Source organism: Calidris pugnax, unplaced genomic scaffold, assembly GCF_001431845.1.
Source record: "Calidris pugnax isolate Ruff unplaced genomic scaffold, ASM143184v1 scaffold41, whole genome shotgun sequence".
NCBI lineage: Eukaryota > Metazoa > Chordata > Aves > Charadriiformes > Scolopacidae > Calidris > Calidris pugnax.
In genome coordinates, this window is record NW_015094509.1 from 30,060,869 (window position 1) to 30,085,806 (window position 24,938).

Here is a 24,938-nt window from a genome sequence, read left to right on the forward strand (position 1 = left end):
TATCACTTCCAGTTTTAATGAAATGCATTTCAAGTACCTGACTTCCAACCAAAACAGCAATAGTTGAAACACAAGAACAAGTGGTTGTCAATCAACACATGGGAAGCACCGAGAGGTTCTGGACTACATTGACCTGAACATCAGCCCTGAGGTGCCAGAAGGCTTTCCTGCCAACACAACAGCTTGCTTCCACCTGAGATCCACTGGCATGAAGGCTAACTGTTGCCAGCTACGTGCTGATATAATTTTTTTTCCATTTTCCCTCTGAAAAGCAGCAAGCACCAGCAGTTTATCCTATCAGTCCCTGCCTGCTCTATGCCCAGCAGGAGCAGAGTGGGCAGGATGCAGCCTGATGACCAAGCTCTCATCCCACACAGGCACAGCTCCAGCAAGATACCACTTCCCAGCAGGCTTATATCCCACCAGAGTCTGCTCCAGCCCCACATCATCCTTTCCCAGTGCTAAATTCTGGGGCTGGACAGTTTAGTTTCTGCTATGGAGACAGTGAGCTGAGCCAGAGCCAACTGAAGCAAGGAGGGGAAAGAAAGTATGGCCCCAAATGAGATTGTCCTCTCCTGGACCAAGGTTTAATCGCCCCATGTGCTTAAAATACACTTTGCTCATGCCAAGGTGAATTTTAACCCAGCCTCTTCCCCTCCCCTCCACTGACGTTCGCTCCCTCCCACAACCTTTTTCCATTTTTGTTTGTGCAATTGCACAATTTCCTCCTCTCTCCTGCAGGCGAAAGGGCACAAAATACCCTGAACACGTAGAACCCTGAGGGGGTTTTTTTTTCCCCCCCCTCTTCCTCCCAGTGCATCCCTGACCCAAGCCCACATCTTACCCAGCAGCTCCCCATTTTGGTGCTGTCACTGCCTTGTGTTTCCCCATCAAACCAATGCACAGAGCCTGAAAAGGGCAGCACAAGCTCCACTACATCAAGGAGATAGGATTAGATCTAATCTTGTTTATCAGCACAATTAAGGCTGGTTCTCATTCAATCTTCCTCCCTAGACTCCGGAGAAGGAAAGAAAAAGATCCAAAGCACTTGGCAACCCTGAGGAGGAATTAAAAGTTCACATCAAAGTCACTGCAGTCAGGATGAGTGTCACAAGTCAGCAGTACCTGTTTTAAATAGAAACGAGGCGTTTTCCTTCATGTACAAAAAAAAGGCACAAAATACCCATATCAAACTCTTTCATTAGACAACACCCCCATCCCTGCAACAACTGCAGCAGCACGGAAAGAAAAAAAACCCACAAAAGCCTTCCAACAGCACCAAACAAGCACCAGGTAACATGAAAGGCACCGTCTCAGAATTCAAAGTCCTCGTCGGCCATGTCGATCGCCCAGGCAAACTTCTCCCTCTGTGTCTTGTTGTAGATCTTCTCGATGGGCACCCCGAACTTCTTGCACCTGTACAAACCACAAGGCAGCAAGTGGGGACGTGCCACCCATCCCGCTCTGCTCCCACCGCTGGGGTCCTCTCCGCTCAGGGTGCAGCATCTTTCACCCCTTCAAACTCCTTTAGCCTCAAGCTCCTTCAGAAATTAACTTTGTGCTGATGAAGATATGCTAAGTGACCCCTTCTTGCCCTAAACCCAGAAAGAATAGCCTGCAAACAGTTATTTGGAGCAAGGGAAACTTTATCTTTGGATTTTGCTGGTATCTCCCAACACCTGCAGGTCTTGGGCAGGTTTCCCTGGGCAGAAATAACATTTATTCCTTTACCCCAAAGGCTCAGGCCTGTGTTTATCCCCCTCCTGACACAATCTGCACATCTCTAGAGGAGCATCTGCCCATAACATGCCCAAGACTTACCAAGCTATGCTAATCCTGGGGTCCAGGTAATTCAGCTTGGAGGTGCCCAGAGCAATCTGCTTGTTCTCCTCCTTATCTGTGGCCTGGATGTTCAACTTGGCCAGCTGCTCTTCCAGCCGCTTCAACAGCTTCTTCTTCTTCTCCACGTTGCTGAGGGCAGAGGAAGAGCAACACAGACAGCGTGTTAAAGAGGAAAAAAGCAGCAGAGATAAAATACAGAGCAGTTCTCCTGGTCTGCTGTTGCCTGGGAGCATGATGGGAAGCCAATGAAGAGTCTCTACACTCACCTGAAGTCCTTAAAGGCCTGAGCCTAGAAATACTCCAGAATGGTAGAGTCAAAGATGTCATCGAGCACTAACCTATTCCTCAAGTACTTTGGTCTGATAAAAACACTTTTATAAAAATGTTATTACCACCCAGGTTGGGCAAGCACAAAAGCCAGCATGCAGCAACGACCTTCTCCCTCAAACCCAGGCTCCACGAGCAACTCTTTCTGACAATCTGCTCTGCATCTCACCAACACAGGGCACGAAGAGAAAAGAAGGAACCTCAAAAGTAAAGTCTCTGGTCAGCAACTCACATTGGGCTCTGGGAAGGGGGTGCAAATTTGGACAGACCCCATGCAATGACTACTGCAGAGATCAGATACGTCACAATCCACCACTGAAGTGTCCCACAAGAAAAACAGGCCAGTCTGTGTATGCCCAGATCCAACCTCAAAAGCAGGGCATCCTTTACACCATGACATTTGTAGGTTAAGTCCAAGGGCTGAGGTCTTAGCATGCAGTGAGGTATGTCCTATCACAAAGGAATCCCCCTGGAGGACCTCTTTGTAATCCCACTGTTGCAAGGAACCTTCCACAAGGCCTCCATCCATCTACCAGGCTGCCACAAGGCACTTGATACTCAACATGGCCATCTCTGTTCTGATGAGCTGCACGTAGGTGTTGGACCACACCATCCCCATCTGCAGGCCCTCTCCACAGAGATCCCTCTGCCAAAGAGGATTGTAAGGAAGAGTCACTCACGCTTCTGCTTTGGCATCTTTTGTGTTTTCAAACTCCTCTTCAGCTTTTTTCAGCTCTTGCTGGGCTTCCTCAATCTGTTTCTTCTTGGCATCAATCTGTGAAGGTAAATACCAAGTCAACCCATGCTCCTGCCTTCCCTGGAGGTTTCAGCTGCCTCCCCTCTTGCCCTTTCTTCTGCGACATCGCTCTTCAATTTCTGACCAGCCCTACTCCAAAGCCAACACCTTGCTCCTGCAGCACCTGCTGGAGCTCAAGCATTTCTTAGAATCTTACTGAAAAATCCTTACAGCATGGATGCCACAAACACTTGCAGGTCTTATGTGTACACATTCCCTGAGACTGACTGGCTTGTGACAGTGATAGAGACCTCTACAAAGTCCCAAGCTCACCAGCAGAGCGTGGATAGAAGCTGAGGACCGTTTATAAAAGTAGTTTGAAGTATTTCCATAGCAGACCCATGAAATTTCAGTTGGTCCTCCTGCAAACAGCCAGATAGGAAAACCAGTTTCCTTGCTCCCAAGCCAATGGTGTTGAAGCTGTGCTGTTGCAAAAGGCACCCAGCTTGGTTCCATGACACCAAGTCATGAAAAAAACAACCCCAAACTCTGTGCCAAGTGTGCTTCATCCAGCATTTGAGCTTACTCCATCCCTCTCCACCCCTGGGTTGCTGATGTCTCTGTACTGATTAGAAAAAGGCACTAGTCCTGGTTCATTCCCTGCCATGCTTGATCAACATGATCTCTTTAGGCATCAGGTTGTCCCACCCTACCTCTCCTCATCCCTCCACCCCCTTCCCCCCCCAAAAAAAAAGATCAGAGGTGAGATCAGGTCTGGGAGCTCTCCGTTTGGTCTGTCTCACCTTGGCCTGGAGGTTTTGCATTGACTTCTCAAAGGTCTTTGGTGTAGACCTCTGATGGTTGCACAGGATGGCCACGGCTCGATTAGCTCTGTTGTAGGAGAGGAGCTTTCCCGCAACATTGTCCTCAGCTGGAAATAAATGGAAGCATCACTGTATCTTCTTTCTGGGAGTTGGGGAAGGCAGGGAACAGACCGGAACAACAGTAAGTTGTTTGTCTTTCCCATCCTTTCTCGAGGGAGGGCAATCCTGGTTGTGGAAACCAGCAAGTAATGCTGAATCGGAGGTTGTGCCTCATCACTCTCATATCCAGGGCAGGCAAAAATAATGTAATCAACCAGGAATGCAAGGAAAGAGGGGAAAAAGAAATAGTCCCATCTCAGCTATCCCTTAGACTGTTGCTGAGTGGGTAACTATTTCTCATTTAGCACGTGGCTTTTCAGTACCTAGGAGGGGCCTACAGGAAAGGTGGGGACAAACTTCTTAGCAGGCCCTGTTGCTATACGACAAGGGGTAATGGCTCTAAACTGAAAGAGTGAAGATTTAGATTAGATATTAGGAAGGAATTCCTTACTGTGTGGGTGGTGAAACACTGGCCCAGGTTGTCCAGAGAGATGGGAGATGCCCCATCCATGGAAACATTCAAGGGTCAGGTTAGACAGAGCTCTGAGCAACACGATCTAGTTGAAGATGTCCCTGCTCATGGCCGGGGGCTGGACTAGATGGCGTTTAAAGGTCCCTTCCAACCAAAAATATTCTATGATTCCATGGTTCCCAACCCACTGCATGCCCCCTTAGGTTATACAGCACCTTACAACGTGGTGCATGACCTGCCAAGGAGAGGCAAAACAGTTCTTAGGGACCCCAAGGCAATGAATGGACATCACTGAGCCCACTGGCCACACAATGCAGCTGGTGATACCACAAACACCATTAGTAACTCACCATTAGTGAGTGCCTTGAGCTGCTCCTGCAGGGTGATGGAGGCATTGTAAGTCCTGAACACTTTGGCGCTCAAACCATCCATCAGGCTCTGGAGGTATTTGTTCACAATGGATGTCTGGAGGAAGGAAGATAGGACAGAGTTTGGAGTGGGGAAGGAGGAAAGAACAAGCAGAAGCCAGGACAACAAAGCACTTGCTTTTCAATCATCTTCAGCCTAAGTAATCAAATTAGGCATTAAATCTGTCATAGTTTGCAGATCCACTCATTGGGTCAGGCTCTCATCTATCAAGAACTGGCACAAATTCCACCTAAACCCACACAAAGAATTTCTCCAGAAGTCAACAATTTCTACCCATCTACCTTCAAGAGGACACATCTCGCATCCAATATCCCATCTTACATATATCACATCTGATAACTCTGTTCTATGGAACACATGGGGCTGCAGTTGGACTGGAAACTGAGGATGTTCAGACTTCATCTAGGGTTTGGAGGAAGCCTTACTTGTACCAAGAAAGCCTACCACAGATAAATCCTACATAACCAGAGAGAAGCAGCCTCTTCAGAGGAAAAATAGGCAAATGGCTTTGTAGGGGACACAGGTAGAGGGGGATGATGGGTGGCAACATGCCATCTCCCCTGCTGAGGAAGAGGAGGGAGGATGTTTTTGCAGGGGAGTAGCTTGGGAGGAAAGGCTGCAGCACATTTCTCCAGCACCTCTGTGCTCCACCACACCAGCTTCTCACACTTCTGCTGAGTGCTGGCGAGGTGCAGAAGCGACAAACAGCTTAGGTTTTGACACCTCCAGCAACACCCCAAGCAACACGTGCGTGGGCAGGTCTTCCCAGGCTAAAAAAAAACCCACCCAAGCAGATGAGTTAGAGGAGGGAAGGAGCAGAAAGCCACCTCCCTAGCAGGGACACAGGTTAGTTGTGGGTGCAGGCAAGCAGCCAAGCCTACATTCAGAGAAGCAGAGATGCTACCGGCGCAGAAAGAGGATGGAAAAGAATATCACAGCATCCCAACAGGGTGTTCAAACAGTTCCAGTGGTGTCTATGGATGGGGAGATAGGTAAAACCAGAGTAAAGGATGACACTGATGCAGCACCACGGGCTGGAGCCTGCAGGTTGGACAGGGGTGTCACAGCTTCTACTCCTTCTGGACTACCAGTGCTGTTTCGAAAGCTTAGAAGTGACAACTCACATTAAGCCTGTCAAAGAGGTCATCTCCTGGGTCCTTGTTCTTCATGAACAGCTGCAGGTTCTTGAACACCTAAAGAGAAGGAAAGGATGGCCCCAGTCAGGGACAATGAGCAAATTCCTTCCAGACATCTCCCTCATCTCCATCTGCCTCCTCATCCAGACAGACCCTGATTCAGACTCATGTATTACACATCCTACCACACCACCAACCTTCTCAACTTCAAGGGCTGCCACTGGGACCTCAAAGCCACTGGTGCTACAGGCTGTTTTCCCCCCCATCTCTGCTATCCCTGGCACTCCAGTTTCTCCACAAACACAATTAAAATCATCTCTTTCATGAGCAAAGTGGTTTCTCCACAAACAATTAAAATCATCTCTTTCATGAGCAAAGTGAAAAAGAAAACATTAATGAGGACAGTTCAAGCCCTAATGCCCTCCAGTCAACTGAGGATGCTTCAGCAGGAGGCAGGATTTCTCTCTCATGGTTCATCAGCTAGAACAACCTTGAAGTCGCTACCCCAAAGTTTCTCTCCCTTCTCCAGGGCAGGGTCAGCATCTGTGTGTCCCCATCACCCAGCATTATTGTATCCCACGTGCACACTGCCATCGTGGTGTTAAAGCACAGGAGGCATCTTTGCAACAGGTTTCAGATGCAGATTTGGGACTGATGACCACCGAGTGGACTGAGACACCCAACTAACCCTGCACCAACTTGCCATGCTGGCCACTGCCTCCGTTTCTGCCCCACTTACCAGCTTCTCCACTGACACTTTGTTGTAGTAACGGATGGAGTCTTTCCCCAGGAAGTCAAACTCCACCACGTGCTCCTGCCCATCCAGCTTGGGGTGCAGTTTGATGTGCTCCACGCGCAGGGAGCAGCAGCCAACTGTGTCAGCAGTCTCCCCTTCCTCCTTCTCATTGCCAGCTCGCAGGGCCAGCTGGAAGGAGACAATGAGTCATCCATCCCACCCCACCTCAATCCCCCTTTCCAAGGTTATTAGAGTGGATGTAGACACCAGGAAGGGGGGGGAAAGAAAGCTTCCTCAGAACAGTGCCTCACTGATTGGCTGCTGGGACCCTGGTGGAAACCAGTGACCACCTCCAGCAGGAGATCATTTCATTGGTCAAAAAAAAAACAACCCTAAAATATCCCCCCAGAATAAACCTATCCAATGCCCAAGGTGGGGTGTGTTTGCCATCATGCAGAGACAAATGCAGGTGAAGTCCAGGAAGGACAGTACAGCTCCTGCACTGCCATGAATCCCATCCTCAACACAAGCATCACTAGATAGTAGGAGTCACCATCCTCCATGATCATTGCCATCACACAGAGACAAGGTGAAGTCCAGGAAGGACAGTGCAGCTCCTGCACTGCCATGAATCGCATCCTCAACACAAGCATCACCAGATAGTAGGAGTCACCATCCTCCATGATCATGGCCTGATGCCCCATGTGGAACATCCCTGGTTAGTACAATCAGCAGACACCAAAAAAGCTGTGGTGAGGTTTGGGCTTGGTCCAATCTACCCAGGGATGGGGGACCAGGGGGTCAGGGTGAGGCTAACAGATACCTTATCAATGAAGTAGAGAGCCACTGCTCTTTGCCGCTTCTTCATCTCCTTGGACTTCCAGTCGGCTCGATACTGAGCACGGATTTTGTGAACGACACCCTTTAAGCGCCGGGCTACCTCATACTTCTGCCAGTCTTTCTCCCCCTGGAAAAAAAGAGGCTAAAACTCAGTGCCTCATCTTCCTTCTGCCTCTACCGGTCTGACCCTGTTCTGGGAACACCTCCAGCATCTAAACACTGCTCAAAACCCATTGTTTCCTTGAGGAAAAAAATCCATGAAGTGGAAAAATCAGAGCAGAAACAGCTCATCTAGTGTTTCTGTGCCCTCTGCTGGTTGTGCTGGACTTGGCCAGGATCCCAGGTCTGAGCTGCTCATAGTCTGGAGGTGTCCTCCACCACCCAGCACACAGCAAGTGAGGAGCCAAGTGGTCAAGCTCTGCATGGCCATGGCCTCAGTTGCTTGGAAACCACTAACGTGGATTGACACAATGCACTTGCTCAGTTGCATCCAGTGTCCTTATTTGCCTTGAAGACTGGAAAGAGGTTTAAATCATCTTTCCCTCCCCACAGCATTCACTCTCTCCCTCCCATGGCACTACAGATGGTGATCACATCTCCTCCTACCCTAGGTTTACCAGTATAAATTAATTCAGCCCCATAGATTCTGGTCCTTGTGGACCCTCTCAGCCCCTGCCTGGCTTTCAACAGCCTTTCCATGACACCACAAGTGCCAGGATGACTCTGCCAGTAGTAATCCATTCCCTGGAAAAGGCTTCATGCTTCACATTCATCTCCATCCTTTTTCCCCTCACCAACTTTTTCCCTCACCAATTGGTGTGCCAATTAATTTAGTTTACTCCCTTTTTGGGGGGGAAAAAGTATTATGTTTTTGTTAATGTGCCACATCTCTGCTTTCCCTCGGCCCTTCCACCTGACAAAAAGCCTATAGTCCAACAGGCAACAGCTCTGCCTGGACAACAGCATCATTCCAACCTTCAGCTTGGAGCTGGGGTTCAGCATGATGTACTTCAAACAGTTCTGGATGTTTTCTGTCCACGAGGCCAGCCAGGTAACTGTGTTGTCGAAGCGCACCTCCTTCCACTTGTGCCCTTCTGGAGGCTCTGGGATTTTGGAGTCCCTGTGGGCAGAAGCAGGGTTACAGCCCTCAGGTCATGATGAAGCAAGAGGTCATCAGCTCAACTGCTTCTTCAGAGTGAGCCAAAGATGGTCACCCCATCATAGCATTACTTACAGAAAACATATAGCCCACCCAAAATTGCTCCACAACATGATTATGTCTTTGGGTGCTGGGCACAACAGGAGAACTTGTTGGGCTGGTGAGGAGTGCTTTGAATAAAGGCTACAAGGTCTTCATGTGGGTGCTTTAAGACCAACCCAACTCATGTAACTTAGAGGGCAAACACTCTTAACCCAATCACTGCTTTTTCCTCCCTCCAGTGAGTATCCTGATGTTTCCAGCCAGCACGAGGGAGCCATAAAATGAGAAGGAATGGCTCGTTTAGAAGAGGAGCACAGAGGGAGGAGTACAGAGTTGTCCCTTCTTCAGAGAGGCCATAGGAACACTGTGGTGTTTGCAGTTGACGTCAGGTGAACAGCGTGGGCACCAGTGAGAGATGGGAGCTCCTGACCAGCTTCCCAGCCACTGTACATCCACAGAGAAACTAAAAAAAGTCAGATCTAACTGCAAAGCAGAAGGTGACCAGGAGGCAACAGAAGAGGGTGTGCAAACACAGTGATTGTAGGAGACAGTAAAACCCCATGGCAATTCCAGGTAGAGATGTCCTGTTCACCCTACTCCCAAAAGCAGCCCCACAAACTCAGCTCTTCCCATGGCAACTCACTTGCTGCAGTTGATGATAACATCTTCTGGCATGACCCTCTTCTTCAGCATGCCCATTTTGGGGTGGTCACCACGGCCACGGAAAAGCCCCGGTGGTTCTGTTTTGAAGTTGCCTATCTTCTCCCGGTGCCCATCAAGGATGCAGTACCCATACTCCTCCTGGATCTTATCTGCCTCCTCCTTCAGTTTCTGAAACGAGCACCACGCCACCATCATCCCACAGGACAAAACCAAACCCCCTTGACTCGTGCCTGCCCATCACTACCCTCCCTTCTCTAGAGAAGGCAAGGCTAGAAAGGGTTGGAGGAAGACATGAGCATGGGTCCAAGCCCACTCCCAACAAAAGGCTCATCTCCACCCACTTTGCAGACCCTCACAGTGATGCTGTCCCAGCATGATACACTGATGGAACAAGTCTGTGTGCCAGCAGCCCCTTAGCAAGGTCCACCATCCTCTGGACATGGCCTGAGGATGACTGGTACCCTGCAAAGCCATGAAACATGCAGCATCTGCAGATAAACGTAACAAATGGGGGCGTGTGATGATAATGGAGACAGAGCAGGCCAAAGAGGTACCAGGTCAGAGCATAACACCACATAAGGAGAGAAGCAGGAGTCAAAATACCCCAGGCTGGTCCCAAAACACATCAGCCAGTCCCAGATGTCATGGGAAACAGTCCTCACCTGCTTCTCCTCTTTGGGGAGTGCTTTCCGTGCCTCGCTTTTATCCACAAAGTACTTGTGGATCTCCCTGAAGTCACACTTGTCCAGGTCCTTGATTATCTCCTGCTCCTCCGAGGTCATCTCCTGAGCAAGAGATGAGAGGGGTTGGGTGAAACCAGGAGGCAAGACTAATTCCATACAAAGCTGCTGCCTACGCCTCTCCTTCACAGAAAAGGAAATAGAGACACACATGCCAGTTCTTCAGAAAAATCAGAAGGAAACAGCCACCCCCAGCCATCCTAACCACATCAACCAAGGGTAGACAAAGCTCCCACGGCGCCCACAGGGACTGCAGAAGCAGCCCCAAAGGTATCTGAGGACACATCAGCTTGCCCTAGTAGAGGTCTTGCTGATATTTGGGGACTCAGCCAGGGTGCTGAGGGACCATGCGGTGAATCGTTCAGAGGGACACATCTCCCAAACTGTTTGTGAAGCTGTTTGCAAGCCCCAGCACCTACTTTTTAGGAGCATCACTAAAATTCAGAGGGAGCTTAAGTGCCAGTGTGAAGTCCTCGAGGAGGCCGCAGACAGCGAGCCCCAGCCCAAACCCACAAGAAGCAAGGAAATAAATCATATCATTTATAATCATATGATTGTGAGATTCTAACTAAAGAACTAAGCCACAAAGAAACCTCATCCCTTCCATCCCACACCACAGCAGAGGGTCTGTCTGGAGATGACAGGTTTAATACTGAGGATGGACCAGCAAGGAAGCCCTCGCAGGGAAGGTACCTTCCTCCAGTCATTGAAGAAGTTGTTCTGGAAGATCTCCTTGGTCGTGTATTCATGATCGAGCATTTTGGCATAGAAGGTGGCAATTTCCTCCGTGGCCAGGCTCAGCTTCAGGGGTTTGCCTAGGAAGAGAGAGGACCTTTAGCATCAGTTACGGGGATAGCCCAACCCTGCAGCCCCAGACAGTTGGTCAGTGAGTCCTCGTGCTCACCACAGCGCCAAAACAGGGACAAGGGGTGAGAAGAGACATTGGCAAGGCTTCAGCACCCCCCTGCACCACATCTGCAGATCAACACCCAAAGTTCTTGGCAGATCAGGATGCTGCTGCAGCCCATCTGCAAATCACACACTTCATTTTCTTTGCCAGAAGAGTGAAAAATCCTGATTTATGTTAAGGTCACTGAGCCAACGTGGCTTTCAGCAGCCACCATGCCATGATGTGCCCCAAATTAATGACTCCACAGGACATCACCGAAAGGTTTGCTTTCTCACCATGATCCCACTTGGAAAGGTTTCATCTCAAATCCTTTCCTGGAGCAATCATGGGAAGCTCAAAGCTGAGATTCGTGCAACAGATAGAGATCCAAGAGCCTCTCATGGCTGTCCAGTGGGTCTTGCATCACTTCTTGGAGATGGCAAAGCCAAAGTTCTCTCCTGAGCTCTTTGCCTAGAGCAATGAGGTTCAGTGAAGCCAAGGAACACCCTCCACTCCTCCAAAGAAACCAAGACTTTGCAAAAGCTTTTCTAGGTACGCTGCAGGAAAAGCACCCTGAAGAGCTCCAGGGGATGGTTCAATCCTGTCTGCACCAGGCACTCTAGTTTTTGGGCTTCCTGACCTCCACCTGAACTGCAGGGCATGGTGGGTCACAACCTTACAGTGGTCCCATCACAACCTACATACATCAGCTCACCTGTGGGTCCTTTCCTACTCAGGCTTGTTGCCTGTCCACAACCACTTTTTCATCCAGGAACAAGCAAAGAAGCCAACATCACCCAAGATCCCACCATCCCAAATGCACACAACACACAGATGGGTCTCCAACAGCTCAGAGGTCCAAATCCTATGCAGGACTACATAGAGCAGCCAGGGCTGCTCCTCCTCATAGATGGAAAAGAAAAAAAAAAAGTCTGACAGCCCCATCGATGTCCCAGCAGTGCCACCTGGTGACAGCGTTGCCAGACACCAAATTCCTCCAAATTGGCCATTTTTTTCCTCCTGTAAAAACCCCACAAGGAACAACAAGTCCTAGTGAGAGGGCTGAGGAGGTCCAAGACCCCAGGTGACTGCGGTCCCCTCTAATCTGCAGCATCCTTTGGCCAAGCCCCAAGGTCCTTCTTGTCTCCTCCCCTCGATCCATCAAGAAAACAGCTCAGAGAGCAGGGAGAAAACAGCTCAGAAGACACGGTGGGAAACCAAGGAGGACAGCAGAGACCTGGATCTGTCCTGCCAATCTCTCAACCCCTTCACTGATGCACTGAGTTACTGTAAGGCAACATGTGGCACCCCTGGGGACAGCATGGGGAGCAGTGACCAAGAGCTTGGAGAAATCCAGCCAAACCCTGCAATGTCTTAGAGGACAATTGATGCACTTCTTCCCCTCAAGAAACTCAGGGTCCAGCCCCACCACCGCATGTCCTGCAGCCAAAAGAGGCTGTGAGAAGAGGTGCAAGTCCCAGAGCCACACATGGCTGTGTTATGGCACCCTAAAACCAGCTGCAGGAACCCTCACCTTGTCCCACGATGCTCTGCTTGGAGAGGACACATAAAGCACCCTGCAACTGTCAGGGGCTCGTTAGCTCCAATAACCCCACAACTCCTACCAGGTGCAAAAACCTCCAGATTTAACCCACAGTTCAGGCTTTATCCAATGGGATATTTAGGTCCTTTAATAATTTGTGGTCTGCAGAACTTCCACCCCCACCACCCATACAAGAAAAGATCTCTTTGGCCAGGCAGAAGACAAGTCCACATACCCCAGGTCCCATCACAAGGTGGACCTACCATCGTAGTAGAACTGTACATCATCAGGCAGCGGTTCGTAGAGGGGGGCAAAGTAGGGTCCTCGGTGCTCCAGCTGCGTCCACTTCACCCCATCTTCTTTCTTCTCCTCTTCCCACCTGAGACAGATGCAGAGAGACTCATGAGACCATCCCCACCCTGGAGGTCTGGGACCTTCTCCCGAGGTCACATCAGGAAGACGCCCTGCGAGCAGCAAGGTTGCCCCAAAACCCGGGTGAAACCTTGTCATCTCTGCTTCTGCCTCAGTTTCCCCATGCTTTCAAACAAGGCAGGCTGGGACATAACTCTGAGCGTGTCCCCTTGAGACACCTTTCCCTGTGCGGTGACATGGGGAGAACAAAAGGATGGATGGGTCAGTCAAATCTACAGGGACAAGCACTGAGAACCCACTGCTGAGCCACAAAGGTTGCTCAGTTGGCACCAAAGAGGCTGCAGGGGCTGGAACACTCATCCCTTTCCTCCCCAGACATCACTGCATTTTATTTTTTAAAGAGCACACCAAAAAAAAAAAAAAAAAAGCTCCAGAGGAGGAGCTCACACCACATCACGTTCCTAGCTAGGAGAACATCACTCCAGACTACTTACACCTAGGATCTTAAGGCAAATAAAATCTGAGAGCACCTCTCCTCACTGTAATTAGGATTTTCAGGTCACCACAAGGCTTAGCTGAGAAATAATTAAAAAAAAAAAATTAAAAGGGGGGAAAAAAAATGAAAAAACCCACCCTTAGGTGGGTTAGGAGCAGAGGAGCATTCCTTAGGAGCAGAGGAATGACATTTAAAAGAGAGAATCCAGATCAGGGGCTGGAGAAGCCTGTGCTGACAGAAGAGGGATCTGCACCCTGCGGCTCAGCCAGGCAGAAACTCGCCCTTTAACCCCAGCATCACCGGGAAAAGAAGGATTGCTGGGAAAACACAGCAGGATTTCACCCCGGGGAACGAAAAAAAACCAACAAACCACCCTGTGTTTCTTGTTGAGAGGTGCCCCGGAAGTATTTCTGACCTTTCTCCCGCCGCACAGGAAGGGAGGGGGGGTGGAATAAATCAAAATCTCATCCAAAGGTGCATTGTGCCAAGAAAACACAGGAAGGAAATAAAAAAAAAAGATAGATAAAGAAAAAAAAATATCAAAAATCTATAGAAAACCTGGGTGAAAGCGTCCCAGAGCTTCAGGGGTGTTTTGTGGGATGTTGGAATGGCTGTGATTCTCCTCCCGGACCTATAAAATCCCCCCATCCCGGCAGAGCATCACCCACACTCACCTGCTGCAGCCCCCCGACCGTGACCGGAGGCAAAGGGGGGTGAGCTGGGGGTGAGGGACCCCACGGCTGAGAAACGAGGAGGCAAGACGCCGGTACATGCCACCGGCCACCCGGAGGGACAGAGAAGCTGGTGGAGGATGTCCAAGTCACCCCAAGCATCCTGGCCCTGGCACCTCGCTACCCACCGGGGCATGGCGGTGGTAGCCAAAGCATGGCCATGACAAGCCACCACTGGGTCCAAGAAGTCCAGGTTGTGGCACTTCCCCAAGCCCCACGGCAGCACAGACTTATGGGAAATGTAGTCCTGCACGTGTTTTTCAGGGCAAAACTGCTGCAAACCGAGCTGATACTCCTACCTACCGGCCTCTCGCCTCCGTGCCGGGTTCCAGCCCCCCCAACAAGGCATTATTGAGCAAAAAAAGCCACAGAGTCCCACTTTTCATGCCACCCTGTGCCCCCACAAGAGCTGATCTGATGGTCCAGGCACCCACAGGCATCCCCATCTGAGATAATGACCTATCAGCTCCCCATAACCCAGGTTTGCAACAGGCTCCAAAGCATCCTGTCCCCTAAATGCTCCTCCTCTGCCCCTGATATTGGGGTGTTCTGGAAGAAAGTGACACCAAGTGGCTAAAGCCACCACTCTCTTCCACCTCAAAAAAATACAGCCTCCATCAGCCTCGCTCATACACCCTTTCCCAACGTTCTCCTACCAAAAAGCTTGCCTGGATCACCCAAAAACTGCTACAAAGTGGAAAAGAAAAATAAATTGCAGCTCCTTTATATCCTCTACAACTCCCTGATATGGCTCCTGCTGTCCTGGAAGCTGTTTTATCACAGAGGGTTGTGGGGATCACCTCCTTCCACCAGGATCTCCCTTCCCCGGCTGGGCACCAGCAAAGCCACTTCAGGAGGAATATATTTTGATTAATCCATTATAAGAATTAAAAAAAAAACTATTATACAAATACTATTTGGTATTCAGGACCTCACATTATCTCCCACCCCAAACCTATCATACAAATACTATTTTGTATTCAGGACCTCACATTATCTCCCACCCCCTTCCTCCTGCTAAGAGGGCCAAGTTCAAGGCTTAAGAAAAATACAGCAGAGCAGCTAAAAATAATAGTAAAAAAGAATTTTCACGCTTTTACCTTAAGAAATAAAACTAAAACCCCAATTGCACCAGTGTTAGACCTGCCCACAGGCCAAAGGAACAAAGGACACTTACCATTTCCACTTGTTTCCTGCCTCTTCTTTCTTTTCTTCTTTCTCCTGTTTAACCTTTTTGTTGTTCTTTTCTTCTCCTTCTTCCTTAGATTTCCTTTTCCGGGTTTTTCCTGGGGTCTTCTCTTCTTCAGTCTTCTCTTCACTCTTCCTATGCTCCTCTTCGTTTTCCTCCTTTGGCTTTTTCTCCTTGATTTTTCGCTTTTTCACTTTCCCTGGCACATCTCCCTTCCCTGCCTCCATTAGACCTACCCACAGGCCAAAAGAACAAAGGACACTTACCATTTCCACTTGTTTCCTGCCTCTTCTTTCTTTTCTTCTTTCTCCTGTTTAACCTTTTTGTTGTTCTTTTCTTCTCCTTCTTCCTTAGATTTCCTTTTCCGGGTTTTTCCTGGGGTCTTCTCTTCTTCAGTCTTCTCTTCACTCTTCCTATGCTCCTCTTCGTTTTCCTCCTTTGGCTTTTTCTCCTTGATTTTTCGCTTTTTCACTTTCCCTGGCACATCTGCCTTCCCTGCCTCATCCTCCTCCACCTCCTGCCCAGCCTCTGCCCTCTGGGTCTCTCCCCATCCTTCATCCCCTCTCTCATCCATCTCCTCCTCCTTTACTCTTTTTCCATCCTCACTTCCCTTTCTCCCCCCATCTCCTTCCTCCAGGTCCTCTCCTATTCCTTTCTCTCTTTCCTCATCTGTCTTCTCCAGTGTTTGCTCCTCTTCAAGCATTTTTTCCTTCTTTGTTTTCTTCTTCCCCACCTTCTCTACCCCCTCTTTTTTCACCCTCTTTTGCTTCTCTGCTTTCCCCTTCTCCTCTTTTTGCCTCCCATCACCCTGTCCCTGGGTGCTGCTGCTCCCTCCCTTGGCTCTGCCCTGTCCCCTTGCCCGTTTCCTGCCCTCATCTGCAACCTCCTCCTCCTCCTCGATGTCCTCCATCACATCCCTGGGGCTTTCCTCAAATCCATCCCTCTTGCTCCCTCTTTTTCGCAGCGCTCCCTTTTCCTGCTGCTTCCTTTGCTTCTTCTCTCTTCCTTTTTTCCCTTTTGAGTCTTGGGTATCCCCTTCCTGCTGTGGAACTGGGGTGTCCAGCTCCTTTTCCTCACCCTCCCTCAAAGTGATGACCCCCACATCCATCTCCAAAGCCTCAGGTTCTCCAGAGAGGGATGCAGCCCCACCAGCAACACCATCGTTTGGCTTTGGGACCTGTGGGAAGAACCCAGAAGAGAAAATAGGTGGAATCTGGCAATTATCCCAAAGCCCAGATGCTCAAAAGGGGTGCTAAGGGATACACTCCATACAGAATTGAGTCTGGGGGGGTGACAGTCCCCCCTGACTTTCCTACCCCAACTCCAGCCTTGGTCGCTGAGAGCTGCCATCCGGCCGTGGGTCCTGCTCCCTGAGGTTTGAGCTGCGACCTACAACAAAAGCACAACCAACCACTTCTCACCACATGGGTGAGCAGCAGCCTGGACCTCTTACCTGCAAAATTTGGGGATTGCTCCCAAAGAAGCCCTCATTTCACGGAGGTATCCCAAAGCAGCAGTGACTGGACCCCATAGGAGGACGGCCCCAGGTTGCAGCTTAGGGGATGAGGAAGCTCAACTGAGCAGGACCACAAGGTCTTCCCAAGCAAGAGTCCCCAGAGACACCTCTGCCCAGAGAAGGGAACAGAATTTGCAGAGTTTCGAACCACCAACAGAAAGCAGGACAGAGATGGCATCAGGCTGAGCATTGTGGACACACTAGAGGAGAAGACCTTGTGATGGGACACATCAGGACAGGTTCCCCCACTCCCCTCCCAAGAAGGCAGCCTGAACATCGGTACAACAGGGATGGATGCAGCCTCATCAGTGCAATGAGCTGCAGGGCTGAGAACGTTCTCATCCATGACCTCCACCATCAACAACATGGGTGGGAATGCAGGAACGTTTCCCTGGTCAGCAAAGAGGTCAGGTGAATTTGGGGGATTTCTGTGGGACTTGCAAACATTATAAAGCACTGACCTGTCCCTATAAAATACTTTCTCCCAAGGCTTCTTCTCCAAACCAAGCAGGGAGATGGGAACCTCATCTTTAAGTTGCTCATGTTCCAGAAAAGTAAAGCAAGAGAAGAATAGCAAGCAGAGCCTAAACCAATCCAGATTGAGCCTAGATCTCCACAGGCTTGAGGTGAAACTTGGAACTGTCCCTGTTGGATCATGGCCACGTCCCAACCAAGTGAAATGCCCGCCAGGCTGCAGAGCATAACACCCCCAGCTTGTGATCAGCACCACCACAAAAAAACACCCCAATTTATCCAGGCCAGCAGGTCGGGGCAGAAGGTAAAAAGCAACCAGAGCCACATTCCTCCAGACCATGCCAGGTGAGCTTGGAGCTGAGCTCAGGCCCTTGCACCAAGCCCATGGGTCTGACCCCTTTCCCTGCTCCGTGCACCCCAAAGCATTTTGGAAACATGGCCAACTGTCCCAGTGTCACGCAGGAAGGAGCTGGGAAACCAGGTTTCTCCATCCAGGGAGGATGGTGGCAGCTCTCCTGAACATCCAGGTGAGCACAAAGAGCCACAATTCCTGCTTTTAGCCAAAAGATCCCACAGACATAGTTTCCGCAATGAAAAGGGAGATTTTTTTTTGGCCCTTTTCTAACAGATCATTTAGGGTGATGTTAAATTACCAGGCTGTGGGACAGAGTGACTCAAGGCTCAGGAAAGCCTTCAAGCCCACTTGGGATGGAGGCAACAAGTTCTCAGAAAAAGAAAAATAATAATAATAGGGGCGGATGCTTTTTCCACGGAGCCGGAACACACATTAGAAAAATAATAATAATAATAATAGGGGTGGCTGCTTTTTCCACGGAGCCGGAACACACATTACACAATCTCCACTAAACTCATTAGGGCAAACAGCCCGGCAAAACATTCTCAGCCCTTCCAATCTCATTAGCAGCCCAGCAGATCCATGACTCAGAAGGCAAAGTCCTGCCACCTCTTTGGGATCGGCTCCTTCCCCAAAAGGCCTTATTAGAGGCCTCTCGCTGGACATGAAAGCCCCTGCCTCTAAGAGGCAGAGAGGATTAGCCGGCTACGGGACAGCTTTATGAATTCAACTTCCTATCTCTGCCCAGATCTAGGATGGGACAAGAAAAAGAAACACCCTTTTCCCAGGCTTTGTGAGGCTGGTTGTCCCCACCAGCGCTTCCCCACCACCTAGCTCCGTATTTATGTAGGTATGTGCACCCGAGCGATCGCACCCTGCTGACTCAAGCATCCTTGGGGAGGTTGGATGGGGCCAGGAGCCTCCCTCTCCACCCTCAAATCCCAGGATGGGGCCTTAAATTCCATCCGTGATGTTTTTGGCAAGCTTTAAGGTCACTGAAGGCACCAGGACATGGCCAAGCCGCCCAGTGAAGGCATCAGCAGCAGGGTGGGCTCAGTGATACAGGAGGGAAAACCAAGCCTGTGCAACCTCACAGCAAGAGGAGAAAGGACTAATTTCCAGTTCTCTGGGCAAAAAGCATTGAGAAAGTAGCTCAACTTACCTTGAAGAGTCTTTCAGCCCCACTGATGGCCCTTGGTGGAGGGTTGATTCGGTCTGAAAGATATTAACAGCATTGATCTGGGAAATGTTAGCTGACATGGGTACTCCAACAGCAGTGTCACCCCCAAGCAGCCATCCAGCCCCTGAGATGGCAGCCAACCAGGCCACAGTACCCACGTCCCATTGACATTGTCTTGCCCTTCCTCAGCCACCTTAGCTAGAAACCAGGAGCACAAAGCAGCTGACTTTTCCCAAGCATGAGGAGAGCTTTGAGGTTTTATGGGGTTGGGAAATCCCTGTCTTAACTTCCAACAGCAGTGAAAAGGTATTTTTAGAGCAAATACATGACAACGTTCACCCTTCCTCAACCCCCTCCTCACTAGATGTGTTGCTGCTATCGGGAACACCAGTCCAGAAGAGCAGAAGGGACAGGAGGGCTCCAAAACAAAGATGCATCAAATGACAGCTTACATACATCCACACCAGATTGGTCCTTAGAAGATTAAATGACCCTTGTAGCAGATGGTAAGGGGGAAAGAGGGGTGGGGGGCAAAGCCATGGGGTGAGAAATACAAGGGTGAACAGAGGGCAAGGAAGAGAAGGTCAAGGAGAATGAAGCAGCAAAGCATAGGGAGAATGGGGACAGGACCTAGGAAGAAAAATAAAAACAACCTCAGAAGGGACTCTGAGCCCTAAGAGCTGATCCGTGGTGGCCACCAGAAATATTATCACACTGTTTGTACACTTGTTTTCAAAGCTGAAGCCAGGTTCTTCTGCTCCTGGCCATGCAAGGCTACATCTAACCACGCAGCACCCTGAAACCCATCCCAGCTTCACCCAATGCTTGCCAAGCATCGAGGCTCTCGTTAGAAATTCTGACTTCCCCGAGTTTCTCTTCCAAAGGCTTTCAAGGGAGGCCAAAAACCACACAGAGGTGTTTTTTTTTTTTCTTGAAAGCTGCTGCTGAGAAGCTGCTGGGTTCACTCATTAAGAGGGGGGGAAACCTGAGTTAATTATAGGTTGGTTATGGCAATATACACTTTCGTTCCCTGGGAATACGCCTGCTCTTGTATTCACAATCCTCCAGCCACTGTCAGAAATCAGGTTGGTGAATTCAAGAGCAGACAGCCACGATCTTCCAAAAAAAAAAAAAAAATTCCTGCAAATTCCTGGTCTTTGCACCAGGAGCATCAGCAACACCAGGACACCGACCACAGGGACCCCTGAGGTGGGTTTCAAGGCTGCAGATCTGATTGCATCCACCCAGGAGAGTTTGCTGACATTTCAGATGCTGCATGAGGGATGGAGACTCATCACAGGGAAGAGAAAAAGCATCTCTGATGGTTTTAGACTCCAAGAGGAAAAGTACAATATGTTAATGTGGGCAAAACAAAACGCAGGGGAAAAATCAGCCAGGATCTGTGCTCTCCAGCATCATCTCAAGAACAGTGGTAAAGACCAAATGCCTCAGAAAGGGCCACCATCAGGATGAGACCAACCCCAAACTCATGCTTAGGAAGCGATGGAGTCACCCATGCCCTGGTGCTCCCCACTATTGCCAGTTCATGCTCCTGGCCCAACACCAAAATGTGACTGATTCCACCCCAATGCCACAGAACATCTGGGCTTCACACAATTTATTCTTTAATTCAGCCCCTTTTAGGGGCTTGCACACCAGCACAAGTTGTAGGACACCATCCTCATGGGTCCCTCGAGAGGAAGCCACATGGGTGCTCCTTAGTCTTTCGCTGCAGAGACCACCACATACCAAACAAGATGCATCTTCCTCCTCTGCTTGGATCCCATCCCTCAGGCTCGAGCCAAGACCTCTCCCTTCTGCAGCCTCTTGCTTCAAAGAGCTTCTTGGCCAAAGAGGAGGGAGAGAAAAAACACAAGTTATTCCCAAATAAAAAACTTTTTTCGATAACCAAAGCAGCCCAAGAAGAGTAGAGTTAGACATGATGCTCCCGTGCACGACTAAGGTGAACCCAGATGGGGAACCCCAGCATGGGGGGCACAAAGCCCCATTGATGCCATCTCCTCCCTGGTTACCACCATCAGCCCTTCCAGCCAAGGAGGTACCTGCTGATGATGTTTTCCTGCAGCGGTTTCTCCTTGACCTTTGGTGATTTCTTCTTCCCTTTTACCACAGGGGGCTGCGTGTCAGGACAGAAGAAAGTTCATTCACTGGGTCTGGTGCCCACAAAACATTGGGGACAGTCATAAGGCTCACCCCAATGGCTGGGCATGGCAAGGGCTGTCTGGTACCTGCACCAAGCATGGTGTTTCCTCCAGATCCCTCTTTGCAGCCTTTTTCCTGGGTGCCTTTGGTACCTCCTGCCCCTTCCCCAACTCGCTCTTTCGCTTCCTGGGGACAAGAGCAAATTTGCTTTCTTGAGGCCAAGCGGGCAATACCTGCAGCAAACCCCTTGGTGGTGGCAAGAAGCCACGGCATGATGCCACACTACCCAACCCTCATGTCCAGGAGCATCAAAAACGGGCTCCCAAAAGGAAATTTGGACAGATTTCCCTGCTGACCACTTTAGAGCTGAGCTGCCCCAACAGAGCCAGCTGCAGCAAGTGTGAGAACGTAATGCTGGAGGCCCCCCAAAACCCCCTGCCATGCCACATAGTACCTACCTACTACTGGTCTTTGCCCCACTGGCCCTTGAGACCCCCATGGCTCCGTCATCCACCAGCTCTTCAAGACGTGATATGGGGTTAAGTCAGTGTCCCCAAGGATGGTCACTGCAACAAGATGGAGATCTGAGAGCAAAACTGGGGAGCTACCAGAGGACACCCCAACAGATGCTCGCTCCACAGATCAACCCTGAAGCCTAGAGCTACCCATAGGGTCAAGCTCAGCTTGAATGACTTAAGTAGAACATCAGATGGAAAAGCTCTGAGCTCAGGAACTGAATTGCTGATAGAGATGGTAAAAATAAAATTGCTGCCAAAATAAAAGGAAAGCCCCTTCCCATAATATAGGAATTCACAGCTCCAGGTACATAGATAGAGGTTGTGTGCTGGGGTGGATTTGCACCCAGGGTAGGCAGCAATTTATTATCCAAGCCCTAGGTACATCATGACAATGGAAAATATTTTTTTTTAAAAAAAAACAACAAAGAAACAAGAGAAAAATGGAGATATTGACCCTCCCCACAAAAGCAGGCAGCTGGGCCACCATCACCCAGCTATTACCTCTCTTGTCCTTCTCATGTCTGGAGGAGCCAGACCCCCCCGGCCCCAAAAACTCAACTCCTCCTGGAAAGTCAAGGCCTCAGATAACGCAAGAAATAAAGATCATATTCAAACAACACGAAGATGGTCCCCACCCATGAAAAAGTTTTACCATTGAGGGACAAAAGGAGACTTCTCGAGGGAACGACAAGCTACAGATCACCATGAGACACCCTGCAAACTTTTCAAGGGGTAAAAACCACATTAAAACCCTGCATATTTTTACCAGCTTTTGCTGAGCCACGAACACTTACAGCTACTGGTGGGACCACGCTCACTCAGCACAGCAGGACATACTTCCTCAAAGCCACCCAGACTGGAGAAGACCTCACCCCTTACCCAGCTACCTCCCTAATGGCAATGCCCCCCTACAGGCAGCTTATTTAAAGACTTCCTCTGCTCTGATTGGAGGCTCCCAGCCCAAGAGACACCCTGGGAAATGAAGTTTTAAGCCAAAGGCTGAATTTGAGGAGAAGCCCCAGCCAGCATCTCCTTGGCAAGGAGACCTGCTAGGGGGAAAAAATGCTTTGCAGGGCTCAGGTGGAAGATGGGACCAAATACATTAGTTTTTAAATGGTGTAGGAAAATCTCCCTTCTAGGAGATATCCACCCCCACCCCCCTGCAATTAAATAATTAAATTAGTCCCAAAACTCAGCCTTTCTCAGCTGCCTCTTACCCATCAGCGCCCCACAGCTGGATTTAGAGAGATATTTGAGCTCCAAAGCTGGGTGCAGAAGCCAGGTCCTGCAAAGCACTGCATGCTGTGGCCCACAACCCTCATCCTGAAGCTCTCACCCAACCCACTCCCCACCAGCCCTCTTGGTGCAAGTGGGTCTATTGCTTTCACCTGTCCACGTGGCCATCAACCACCTCATCGCAGCTGAGCCTCAAAACCATCTCAACAACCTTCAACCTGGTCCAAGCTGGTTGGGAAGGAGGCTGGTTGGACGGGGGGCTTCACACAGAGTGAAGAAACACAAGGGTTTTTTTTCAAAAATGTTGGCTTTTGAGGCCAAAAAAAAAAGTTCTTGAGATCCCAGGCCGTGGCGAGTAGCGGGGCCACACGTTCCCCTGGGAAGATGCCGCCCAGTTTGCGGCCGGGAGCGGAAACCCCTGGAGCCAGGGCTGGCTCCAGGAAAACCTCTTTGATCCCCGTTGCGCCACCCGGGGAAAAAGGCATCCAAGCCACCTTTCTTGCTGGATGAGTAAAAGTTGTCAAGGGATGGGAGCCAGCCCCGGGGCAGGGAGCAGGAGAGGGTGACTTCATGCTGGGGCTTGTTCGCTCTCGGCCGTCTTCTGCCAAGCCAGGGACCGGCGTATATTTGATTTTTTTTCCATTTTTATCCTGGGTCCCGTCTAGATTTATTTATCCCCGATGCTTGGTGAGGGTTTCTTCCAAGTTCTCCTCACCAGCTGGGATGTCCTTGATAGGAAATGATGGGGTTTGCAGGGTGGGTGAGCTGGGAGAAACCTGTCCCAACCTAATCCAGCTCCAGTTTGACAACACGTGCTACCCAAGCACAATCTGGGTTAAACCTCTTAATAATAAAGATGAGTTTTATGTATTTTGATATATTTTTTTTCCCTTTGTAGATGCTCTTCCCAATGGGGGAGATGGGAGCAGGATGGCTCCATCCAGGGCTCCGCGGTGGAGAAATGTGGACCACAAAGAGGGTCTGGCTCATCCTTGGAGAGCACCAGACTGCAGATGGGGTCCCTGTGTGGTTTGGTGCCACCACGGTGAGATGTTGAGGGCCGTGTTGGTGACAATATCCCAGGAGCTGTCGATCATAACCAGGCTGGAGGTATCTTCCTCATCATCAGAAGAATAAATACCTCATCCTATGTGCAAACGGTTGGGGCCACACGATTAAAAACCTTTTTCTTTGCAAACCGTTGCAATATTCACCCGGAAAAATGTTGTTGCCATTCCAAATTAAACAGTAATTCCACTTTTCTACTCCTTTCGGATTGGGAAAGTCGAGGAGGAAGAAAAAAATCCATTCTAACATACCCCCTTCCGTGGGATCGTGCAGTCCTTGAAGCCCCGACAAAGAAAAAAATGGCGGCCACACGATTAAAAACCTTTTTCTTTGCAAACCGTTGCAATATTCACCCGGAAAAATGTTGTTGCCATTCCAAATTAAACAGTAATTCCACTTTTCTACTCCTTTCGGATTGGGAAAGTCGAGGAGGAAGAAAAAAATCCATTCTAACATACCCCCTTCCGTGGGATCGTGCAGTCCTTGAAGCCCCGACAAAGAAAAAAATGGCTGGGAAAGGTGGAAACGGTTTAACGTATTCAGTCATAAAATAAATTTTATGCACTACAAAAGGTTTAATTTATGCCAGGCTAATTGTTTTTTCCCCTTCGTTAAAGAGCTGAATCTGCACGGTGTGGCCTGTGCCCCATTGACGTGAATACGGTTCATCACGCACACGCGTGGCCTCGTTAATTTCATTAGAGAAACGAAGGCAGGTCCCAATAAAGACTAAAGGACCTTTTCGCGGTGGCACGTGCCGGTGACAACCCAGTTCAGCATCCCCATGTGGATTTTTCCGATCCCTGGACACTTTTCCATAAAATTTTGCCGGTTTTAACGCCGCTGCCCAGCCCGACTCTTATTTTATGAGCACGATTGAGAGTAAAACCCTTCCGTGGCTCAAAAATATGGCTCAGAGTGGGGAGAATAGGGTAGGATTTGCCTGTATGTGGCTGGAAAAAGTGAGAAAGTGGGATTTATTTTATTTATGTCTTTATTTTTATATTATACGCGTTATTATTTTATATTTTGTAGGGGGCTCTACAGGACTGGTGTCCAATGGCTACAGCAGGGCAGGGGCACGGTGGTTCCAGATGTTGCAGAATTGCTCCGGCAGGTGTGCGAGGTGCAGTGTCACCATCCAGATGTTGAGGGGCATTTTT

The 24,938-nt window shown here is 49.6% G+C and overlaps 1 protein-coding gene across 4 annotated transcripts; it reads right to left on the minus strand.

Moving 5' to 3' along the window:
- Window positions 1-14,278, minus strand: TOP1MT (topoisomerase (DNA) I, mitochondrial). Of its 4 annotated transcripts, none has more exons than XM_014965634.1 (14): window positions 14,020-14,278; window positions 12,741-12,856; window positions 10,739-10,860; window positions 9,968-10,090; window positions 9,286-9,473; window positions 8,417-8,561; window positions 7,425-7,568; window positions 6,605-6,790; window positions 5,854-5,922; window positions 4,651-4,765; window positions 3,709-3,836; window positions 2,850-2,944; window positions 1,822-1,971; window positions 1-1,416 (listed from the first exon to the last, which is right to left on the minus strand). In XM_014965634.1, exons 1-14 carry the CDS (start codon window positions 14,115-14,117, stop codon window positions 1,314-1,316), a joined length of 1,782 nt encoding a protein of 593 aa, XP_014821120.1. In that variant the 5' UTR covers window positions 14,118-14,278; the 3' UTR covers window positions 1-1,313. The 4 variants fall into 4 exon arrangements, with proteins under 4 accessions (XP_014821120.1, XP_014821123.1, XP_014821122.1 ...); XM_014965637.1 differs by lacking the exon at window positions 14,020-14,278 and adding an exon at window positions 13,719-13,737; XM_014965636.1 differs by lacking the exon at window positions 14,020-14,278 and adding an exon at window positions 13,483-13,660.
- Window positions 14,279-24,938: the final 10,660 nt, after the last annotated feature.